This window comes from Gossypium hirsutum, chromosome D06, assembly GCF_007990345.1.
Source record: "Gossypium hirsutum isolate 1008001.06 chromosome D06, Gossypium_hirsutum_v2.1, whole genome shotgun sequence".
NCBI classification, from domain to species: domain Eukaryota; kingdom Viridiplantae; phylum Streptophyta; class Magnoliopsida; order Malvales; family Malvaceae; genus Gossypium; species Gossypium hirsutum.
Window position 1 is genome coordinate 65625030 of NC_053442.1, and position 10549 is coordinate 65635578.

The following is a 10549-nucleotide window of genomic DNA, read 5'->3' on the forward strand; positions in this document are numbered from 1 at the left end:
TTTGGGTGCTTTCAGAAAAATCATGTCTTTTTGAGGTGAATTTTTTTATTTGTCTGAATCTTGCAAGTTTGATCCTTTGGGTGTTAAGAATTTTGAGTAAATTGCATTCAAGGTTATTAAAACTACTTATAAATCTACGTTTTGGTCATTCAACTTTTAAAAGGTACAAATGGTCACTGAATTATTTGAAAGTTTTCATTTAATTTATCAGGTTGTTAAATTGCATTCTTTGTTTGCATCGCCTACACCAATCGAAAGTTTTCGTTCTCATTCTCTTTTATGGTTTTTTTTTATGAAACAATTTTGAACGTTACAAACCTATGAACCAAACTTCAAAGAGTTTTCTTCTTCGACCTCCGACACTAACTGCCAAACCAACTTCGATCTAAGATATGTTCTTTTACTTGTTATTGGGTATTTAATTTTTCTGCGTACAGTTATAAATTTAGTCTATATTCTCCAATTGGATCATTCTAAGTCCTTATACTTTTCAAACTATGAAATTTCAATATTCACACATCAGAATTTGGAAATAGCAGAACTTAACTTAATGAATTTAACAATTATTGTTTGGTGATGGCTGATTTTAAAATTTGAAAAGCATAGGGACTAAATCCACATATTTTGTAAAACATAGGTATTAATAACAAAGTTTAACCTAAAATATTCATATATTTGTGTAAGTTGTCATTTAGATGCTGCCTGCAAACGTAACATCGAAAAGAAAGAACTTCAAGTTTTGAAGGCAGCTTTCAATGAATTTAATGAATTAATTTATAATATTTCTCTTATAAATAAGCTTAATCTTTTCTTCTTCTTTCTCTTCAATTACTGTTTATCACTGTAAATAATTTATTCTTCATACCCTTCATTTGCTAAATTAATTTTTAATTTAATTCAATCACTTCAAATGGAGGGCTCCAATCAAAATTCGGGCTTTGATTCTAGGATTTCTTCTCTTTCCCTAACCGATGATACAGTTAATCGGAGCTCCAACTCGGTAAGTCTTTGAAATTGTTTCGATTTTTATTGAATTAATCGTATAATCATTGAATTTAGAAAGTTAGGGTTCTTAATTTTGATTTTGAGTTTTCCTGCTCCCTTTTGATCTTTTGAATTATGGGTTTATATTAATTGTTAATTTCATAGTCGTCAATTAAAAAAATGCATTTCCCCCTTAAAATTCAAGTTTTGGGGATTTTTATGATTTGGGTTTTTTACAAATATTTGCTTGTTTCCCATTCATGTTGATGTTAGGGTTTTGAGAGTGAAGTAGAAAGTTGGGGTTTTAAATTTTGGTTTTGTTTTCCTGCGCCCTTTTGATCTTTTGAATTATGGGTCTGTTTTTATTGTTAATTTCATGTTCATTATCAATAAAAAATGCTTTTTTTCCCCTTGAAAATTCAAAGTTTTGGGGATTTTTCTGATTAGGGTATTCTAATGTTAATATTAGGGTTTTGATAATCAAGGAGTTAATGTTTATGGAGAATATGATAATGGGTTATCAATGCCAACCAACACTATGGAGGACTTGAATGATGAAAAAGAAAAAGAACCAAGGACCAGCCATCAAAAAATGGGAAAATACTTCTTCTACGACTCTCCCCTTGTTGAGGATACCGGAGTATGGATACCGGTCTCGATTCCTCCAATGCTCGAAAGCGATCACGAACAATGGGCCAAAGGTTTTCATTCCAATGGAGATTATTTCCCTGAAGGTGACATGGGGTGGGGTGAGTTTTTGAGTGAAGAGAAGGAGTTGACTATGTGGGATGTGATTGTCGAGATGATACTTGCCGCCCGTGGGAAAGTCAACGCTTTAGCTTCTGGTGATATTCAACGATGTGGAGTTTCGTGGTTATCGAGTCATTTGCTTGAGCAAGCTTGGCAAGAGATGGCTCAGACGCTAAACGAAGTGAATTTAGGTAACGTGAAGGAAATTCTCGATGCAGAACCGCCAAAGTGGTTGGCTGACAGTGCGGCTTCCGCTTGTATGCTGTGTGGTGTGAGGTTTCACCCGATCATGTGTTCAAGACACCATTGTAGGTTTTGTGGAGGAATATTTTGTGGTGAGTGTTCTAAAGGAAGGAGTTTAATGCCCCAAAAGTTTCGTGTAACAGACCCGCAACGTGTCTGCGATGTATGCTGTGTGCGGCTTGAATCAGTCCAGCCATACTTGATGGACCAGGTTAGTAATGCTGCTCAGCTGCCAACACACGATTTGACCGACTTGAGTACTTTGAGATCTTGGGTTAATTTTCCCTGGGGACAGTCCATGGAACATGAAATTTATAAGGCAACAAATACGATTCGGGGTTACATTACTAAGGTAAGAATCGAGCTTTGAGGTTTACATTTCATTGATTAATCGTTAACTAGTAAACCTTTATTGTTCATTTTCGTACTTGGAATTCTCATTGAAGTTATACATAGCTTTTCTGAATTCTTACCGTTTTCTCTTTCACCGGACAGGTTGGTATATTGAAACCTGAGAAATCCATTCCCGATTCCATTCTCCGAGATGCAAAAGGCCTTGCCATAATCTCTGTTATGAAAGTCGGTGTCATGGTTACATACAATATCGGTACAGGACTTGTGATTGCTCGTAGAGAGGATGACACCTGGTCTCCACCCTCTGCCATTTCCTCATTCGGTTTGGGATGGGGAGCTCAGGTAGTTTTCTATCATATCTTAAACCGATTGAATATATTATGGAACAAAATCAACTGGGATATGTGTATAGTGGATGCAACGAGCCAATCTCCTGAAGTTAAATCGTTTTTCACTATCTTTCCTAACTATTAAGGGTTACATCTGCAGGCTGGGGGAGAATTGACCGATTTTATTATAATCTTGAGAACAAATGATGCTGTTAAGACTTTTAGCGGCAATGCACATCTTTCTATTGGAGCTGGTGTAAGTGCTGCCGTTGGTATTGTTGGACGGACTGTAGAAGCAGATGTACGAGCCGGCGATGGTGGTTATGCTGCTTGTTATACATACAGCTGTAGTAAAGGTATCGTCTCATCCTCTCCTTTTAAACATAATCGAAATTGGTTTGGTTGCATATTTGTCTTAGTGATCTTTTAGGACCTGTCATGGTATCATGTCAAATATCAACATAAATAATGTTGTCTATCAGCTATATGACGAAAAAAGTACCATGGAGACCCATGTACTAGGAATCGGATTGCATTTTGCCCTCCCTAAAAAAATAGTCAAATTAATCCTTGTATGTTAGATCAAAGAGCAAACTGGTCCTTTTATTGAAAATTTCATCTATTCCTACGGTTAAAAACTGATCTTTTATATTAGCATGATGTACATGTGGTACATCATATGTCTCATCATATGTCACTATTTAGTTAATCCATCTTACACGCCAGTTTTTAACTGCATAAATGGATAAATTTTGAACAGAAAGGACAAATTTGCTCTTTGATTTAACTTACAAGGACTAATATGCCCATTTTTTGAGTTGAAGGAGCAAAATTCAATCTTACTCCTAGTACAAGGACTTTCATAATACTGTTATCAACCGTTGACTTGAACTCTTTTAATCTCGCACGGTTGTCTAAAGTTCAAGATCAATGATTGCATCGTTAAGTATAGTCAGTTAAATATGTAGGTGCTTTTGTTGGATGTTCACTCAAAGGGACTGTTGTTACAACACGGGGACGAGAGAATGCCCGATTTTACGGCAGCCAGTCAATAACTGCAACCGATATACTTCTCGGGTCCATGCCTCGGCCACCTGCCGCCGCCATTCTTTACCGTGCGCTTTCTGATCTATATAACACACTAAGTTGAGTGCCAGAAGTCGGAAATCAAACTAATCGCTTTGGTATTCGATATAAAGAAGAGACAATGGAGCATGAACCTTGGTATCATATGTACATTCTCTGCAAATGACCTATCATTCTTTGCCTGTTTAAAAGTTTATATTGATGGATTGTTGTATGGGGGTTCTTGGTCTTTCGAAAGGGAAGGACCCGGACCCGGACCCGGACCCAGACCCGAACCTAGATGGGGAAATGTTGAATGAAAATGGAAATGATTGGTAGATAAGAAACCAGAAAAACTCGACTTGTTAATATGATGTATATGATGAAGAATATTCAGATGTTGTATAGATTTAGACGCATTTGTGCTGTTAATGTTACGTAACCATGTTCGGGAATTCATTACTTCTCTTACTTAAGATTTTATTTCACCATAAAAAGTCAACAACAGAAAAGTCAAAAATTTGAATTCAAAATTATTCGAATTAGAAATGATTCAAACAAATAATTCGAAATCTGTTGAATTTAAAATGATTTGAATTAAAATGCTCGATTGATAAATAAGTTCACAATAAGTTGAACTCAAAATGATTGAAATACACTCTTTTGCAATAAAAGTATTCATAGAAGCCTTTGTATTAGGTGTTAGATTGCATTTTATACTCTTTACTCAAAATATTAGCAATAAAGTCCATGTATATTAGATCAAAGAGTAAATTGATCATTCTGATAAAAATTTCATTCATTCCTACAATTAAAAATCTACAATTAAAAATTATTTCATGTAAGTCAGCACAAGATATACATGGCATTTGGTTATTCTATCTATTTAGTAATCCTTTGTGTCTCATTAAAGGAAATATTCGAGGATTTGTACATATTATCACTGTTCATGATTTGACTCCAATGTTCATTGACTTGGCCCTACTATTCATAGGATTGACATTCTGAGCAGGTCTCGGGTATGCTGGGCATGTGTACCGTTCTGGGTCGCCTGCTAGACCTCGCGGCCCCTTACACATGAACTCATTGGATATATGTGGACTAAGACCGCGAACTCCCCTCGACTCGTGCGAGCTGATACCGCAAGCTCCACTGGCTGTCCTCTCGCTGTACATATCACATACATTCATCTAGTGGGGCATGTCCAGGTCACGGGTAGGCAACCCGGATCTTATCTGGGTTTCATGTTAGTGATCATCGGTGTATAATACCATCAATCATGCCAACTTTTAGAATAAATTTTAACAGAAAAATTATATTTACTCTTTAATTTAATATAAAAAAAATTAATTTACTATTTTAAATAAAATATATATAAAATACAATCTCTACCTAATATTTTTACCCTTTTGCTAAACTAAAAGGGTAGCTTTAATTATTTGGTTCGGCTCCATAGCAATGATGAACAATCCAACATTATAATTGCATTACCACTACACAAATTTGACTGATAAAATTTTAGAATATTTTGAAAAGGCGACACGTGATTCATTAATTAAGTCCAAATATACGTGTACGAAATTTACCATGATTTAATCTCTAAATTTCCGATTGTACATGTTCTGGCCTTCCTAAACCTTTGAAAACCTCTTAATGACTCTTGCTGAGTTTACCCTCTAAAATGTTAAATTATTGAAACAATGCAGTGGATCATAGATAGGGGTGTAACGTAAAGACACTTAAAAATTTGAGAAATTGTCATTAACCCTTTTTAAAAATTCTAAATTTTTTTTATGCTCTTTAAATTTTCAAAAATTTTGTATTTTAAAAATTGTTAAATAAACCCTACAAATTTTTTGAAAATATTTGGTAAATCTTTGAAATATTACAACACAGCTATAATGATTGGTATGTCAACAACATGCAATTATTCTAAGCGTTTATATTATTTAAAAATTTTTATTTAAGCCATTATTGTTCGAACATCATTAATTATCGTTGTTCGATCGGTTTGAAAGTTTATGTTCAAATATACATCAAACACAAATAATTTCTTTTGAAAAATGAAAAATTAGAATAACATAAAGAAAGCAGTACATTTTAAATCACATTTCAATCACAAAAACCACAATCACACCAAACAGTCAATGTGGATGTCAATGCCATTACTAGAATTTTTTTTGTTACAAAGAGAAAATGAATATATATATATGAAATTGATGAATGGACTGCACTTGAAGGGGCAAATATACAGCTATGAGCTATTTATAAATTGATCTTTGATTTCTTTTTAGCTTGAATGGAGAGATGGGTGAGGCGGATGCGGTTTCGGACTCGAAATAACTCAGTAATGTCGTTGACCGGAACACGGAATCTGAGATTTCGACATGGAGACATTACCGGGTTTTTGAATTTCCGAGTGTAAGCTCAAGATCATCATCGGCTACGCATTCTTCGTGGATCATTTCTCCTTCCCAAGGTTTAACTAACCCAGTGAAGTTGCTACCAAAGGCAAATTCGGCAGCAATGACATCGGACATCGGAACATCCGATGTTTGATCAACACCAGCTGGGAATGCTGGTGAACATGTTCCACTTTGGCCTGGAGTCCACATTCGTGAACCTCCGGCTGATAAAGCCTCGTCTTTAAACCCGAAAGGGTTTCGTGAGACGAGGCTAAATGTAGGGGATGTTGGTCCACTAGAAAGCCATTCTGGATCAGGAAAAACTTGATGGTTGGGACTTGGTGGAGTTGATGAAGGAAGGTAACAATGTCGTTGCCCGGTTCGTGCCGAGCCACCGGTTGTTTCGTCCCAATCGTTTCTTGTTCGAGGAGTTCGGGAAGTCGGGGAGCTTAATGGTGGGGTGACCGGAGCACTTATTGACCCACCGGCAAAGTAGAGATGGTGAGCAAGCTTGGATGAAGCTGAAGACGAGCCGGATGAAAGGTTTTTAAGCCATGGGATTAAGGAATTGGCATCGGCATTGCCGTTGCCATTGGCTCGGTAATGTGACGAAGCCGGACTCGGAAAGGATGATGAACCGGGACTCGGATTATACGATGCACAAGGACTCGGGTGATACGAAGAGCATGGACTAGCCGATGCCGAACCTCCCAAAATGTCCATCCGATCCACTGGTTTGCATCCCTACAAAATGGAGGACAAAAAAGTAAGCATGAGCGAAGGATCAAATATGTATATGCGTCCAACATAAGTGTGTTCAATTTTTTAAGTTTTCTATTATATTCTCGTACCCATGTTAAGATATACATCCAACATAGACTTACCAATTTTTCCCCAAACTCAAGAACCCAAACTCGACTTATTTTCTATTATATTCTCATACGCATGTTAAGATATGCATCTGACATAGACTTACCAATTTTCCCTAAACCCAAACACTCAACTTGACCCAACTTGATTTGGCAATAGAAAATAAAAAATCTGAACTCGTCAATCATGAACCGGCTCAAATCTAAAAAACTTAAACTACAAATCACTCGAAGAGGTAACTTGATATTACTAGAATATAAAATATCAGGTGCTAAAGGCTAAAGCTAAAAAATATTATGTTAAAAAAGCTTAAATTGAATTACTAATTTTTAGAGGGGTTAAAAATGAAAATTTTCATTTAATCAAAGGTTGAAAAGGCCTAAATTGAATGTTTTAAATTTTGAGAGAAACTAAAAAAAAAATTATCCATTTAGCCAAGAAAGTCAAGAAAAATAAGTTGATGTTCATGCAGATAGCGGCTAAACACAACAAACCATCATTCAAAAAATACCTCAACCACTTGAATTTTAAACAACAAAGACAAAAGAAAAGAACAAAGGCATTGATGAATTATGAAAACATTAAATGTCTAAATCAAACTTTTTTATAAGTAAAATCTAACTGCCAGTCCTCATTTTGCCCAACATTGCATGAGACATTTTCTGTTTTCATGGGGTCACATATGATGGACCAAAATGCATGATTAGGGGGGGCAACATAGTCATTGCAACCCGACAAAAACTTCCACTAAAAAGGGAAAAAAAGGTTTTATTCATATTTTGGTCCCTAAACTATATCTATCAAAACTTTTTTTCTCATTTTTGATACCTGAACTATCATTTTTATCACATTTTAAAATAAAAGTATCATGAAAGCCTTTTTATTAAAAGCAGAATTACATTTTACTTTCTCTACTAAAAAAGGACAAATTAATTCATATACGTTAGACCAAATAGTAAACTAGTTTTTTTGTTAAAAATTACATATATTTCTACTATTAAAAACTGGTCTATGTACGTCAACATGAAGTACACTTGGCACGTCAATTTATAACCGCACAAATAGATGAAATTTTTAATAGAAATAATCAATTTGCTATTTAATCTAACGTGTAGAGACTAATTTACTCATTTTTTGAGTAAAGGAGACAAAATGCAATCTGACTTCTAAATGCATGACCTCCACTATACTTTTACCTTATTTTTTTGATAAACTTCAACTAAAATGACAATACATAATACTGAAGTGAGACAAAAAAAAATTTAAGTACCAAAATGAAAAAGTGGTATAGTTTAAGACCAAATAGCGAAATAAGCCAAAAGCATAATAATGTCAAAGACAATGGCGTTTACATAAGCATATAATGTAGCATGCTTTGTTTATTTTTACCGTAAGCTTTAATCAAAACCCCATCCCCACACGCATTACAGCTAAAGCTATTTAAAATCTCATCATAAAAGTGGAATCCAAGGATTCGATATCAGCCTTTTTTTCTTCATTAAAATTTATTTAAAAGCAATGCAAAGCCAATAATCCCGGAAAATTTTTTAAAAATAAAATAAATCAAGTTGGATTGAAATTACTAAAGTGACCTTAGAGTTTTGTCCAATTTTATAATTAATCCCTTATGGTAATAAAGCTTGTCAACATGACATGCGTATACAAGATGTCACATCAAACATAAAGATAACTTCTATAAAAAAATGAAAAAACTTATACAAAAATTAACAATTGAAGAAAATTCTTAACTTAGATTAAATTTAGGGTTAATATAATTTTTAGTCCCTAAACTTGGTGATAAGTCCACTTTGGTACTTAAATTTTTTATTTAATTTGGTGCCTAAACTTGATAATTAAGTTCATTTTGATCTCTAAACTTGAAATTTATAAAAATTCGATATTGTGGCACTTTTGAGATTATGCCACATCATCAAGTCTTGACGAAATCCAAGTTCAGGGATTGAAATGAATCTAATTGTCAATTTTAGGTACCCAAAGTAGATAAAAGATAGTTACCAAAGTGAATGTAATTACCAAAGTTCAAGGACTAAAAGTTATATTAACCCTTAAATTTTAATTAGCAAAGTGGCCTTAGTTCTTCCAATTAAACTTGTAACTTCTTACATTAAAGCGAAGTGCAAATTTTCAAGCCAGAAGATGGAAGGTATTATCGTCCTATCATAAAAAAGTTTCGTCGTCCTTTTGCTTCACCGAAGCCGGAGAAAAATATATACACAAATTCGTGCTTCTGTGAAACATGATTAAATATTTTAATCGAATTTTAACAGTTGATAAATTGTTCAAATATGCTATATAAGTATTTATACACTATAAAATAAGGACTAAATTTCAAATTTTTGAAAAGTATAGGGACTTATAACATACTTAAACCTTGACAAAAATAATTTGTTCGCTCATAAATCATAAATATATATTTGGATCGGTTTTTACCTTTTTGTAAGTACTGCCGTCTTCTTCGACGGTCCAACCGGCTTCATCACAGAGAGCTTTCAACACCTCGTTGTTATCACAGTGTTTCGGGAGCTTGTAGTTACCGTACATCCGCAGACCGGCGAAGATCTTCGCCGCGATCGCTCGTCTCCGCCGTTCTCTCCGCTTGTTGTTTTCCCTCTCCTTCCACGTCGGCATTCTCGTCCCTGACGTCATTTCTTTGAAAATAAACAGCGATGACGACGTTAAACTCTTTTCTTTTTCTTTTTAGTTCATCGAATTTGTGATTACTATTGTGTTTAAGATTGATATTAATTTTCTCGGGAAACAAACGGAAAAAGAGTAACCAAAAAAAAAAAAGTGGTGGTAAAAATGATGGGAGGTTGGAGAAAGGATGTGTGGCTTGTGAGCTAAAATATTAGTAGGAGAGGTGTTTTTAAATTTGGACATGAATTATTGTTAAAATTACGAGCAAGCCATTATTAAAAGAGTTAATTTGACTCTATGTCCCTAAATTATGATGCTCGTTTCAAATTGGTCCCTAAACTTCAAAACATTCTAATTACATCCTAAACTATCAAGATTATATCAATAAATTCTTCCATCACTAAAATCGTTAATTTAACTATTAAATTATATATCAAATCTAATGTGATATAATTTAAAATAAAAATTTTAAAGAAAAAAAAAATTATAAAAATGGATGTGAGGGAGAATATAAGTCGGTTAAAAGCAACTCAACTAACCAATTTGATAAAGTGGGGTTCGGTTTAAATGGTTTTGGTGTTAAATTAGTTCTCGGATCGTTTATTTGGTTATGTCAATCGTTTATTGGTTACTGAATTTTTATAACCGAACTGATGAACTTAATATTTAATATTTTAAATATGTTTATATTTTTTTAATATATAAGTAGGTGAAGTCAATTAGATATATTTATATTTTCATTATTTTAAATCTAAATATATTCACTTGATTAACTGATAAAATTAATCAATGTTAAATCGGTTTGTTTAGGTCGGTTTGTTGGTTTAGTTATCATATATGATGGTTAGATTCACGGTTTTAATAATGAAAGAGCCTGATTGATATAACATC

The 10549-nt window shown here is 34.0% G+C and overlaps 2 protein-coding genes across 2 annotated transcripts; one reads left to right on the forward strand and one right to left on the reverse strand.

The window, feature by feature from the left end:
• Positions 1-669: 669 nt before the first annotated feature.
• Positions 670-4180, forward strand: LOC121218681 (uncharacterized). The gene is made up of 5 exons (XM_041096276.1): positions 670-1000; positions 1454-2329; positions 2473-2673; positions 2821-3016; positions 3629-4180. Exons 1-5 carry the CDS (start codon positions 911-913, stop codon positions 3808-3810), a joined length of 1545 nt encoding a protein of 514 aa, XP_040952210.1. The 5' UTR covers positions 670-910; the 3' UTR covers positions 3811-4180.
• A 1627-nt stretch (positions 4181-5807) lies between these two features.
• On the reverse strand, positions 5808-9858 carry LOC121218682 (BES1/BZR1 homolog protein 4). The gene is made up of 2 exons (XM_041096277.1): positions 9452-9858; positions 5808-6874 (listed from the first exon to the last, which is right to left on the reverse strand). The coding sequence occupies exons 1-2, from the start codon at positions 9665-9667 to the stop codon at positions 6122-6124; spliced, it is 969 nt and encodes a 322-aa protein (XP_040952211.1). The 5' UTR covers positions 9668-9858; the 3' UTR covers positions 5808-6121.
• Positions 9859-10549: the final 691 nt, after the last annotated feature.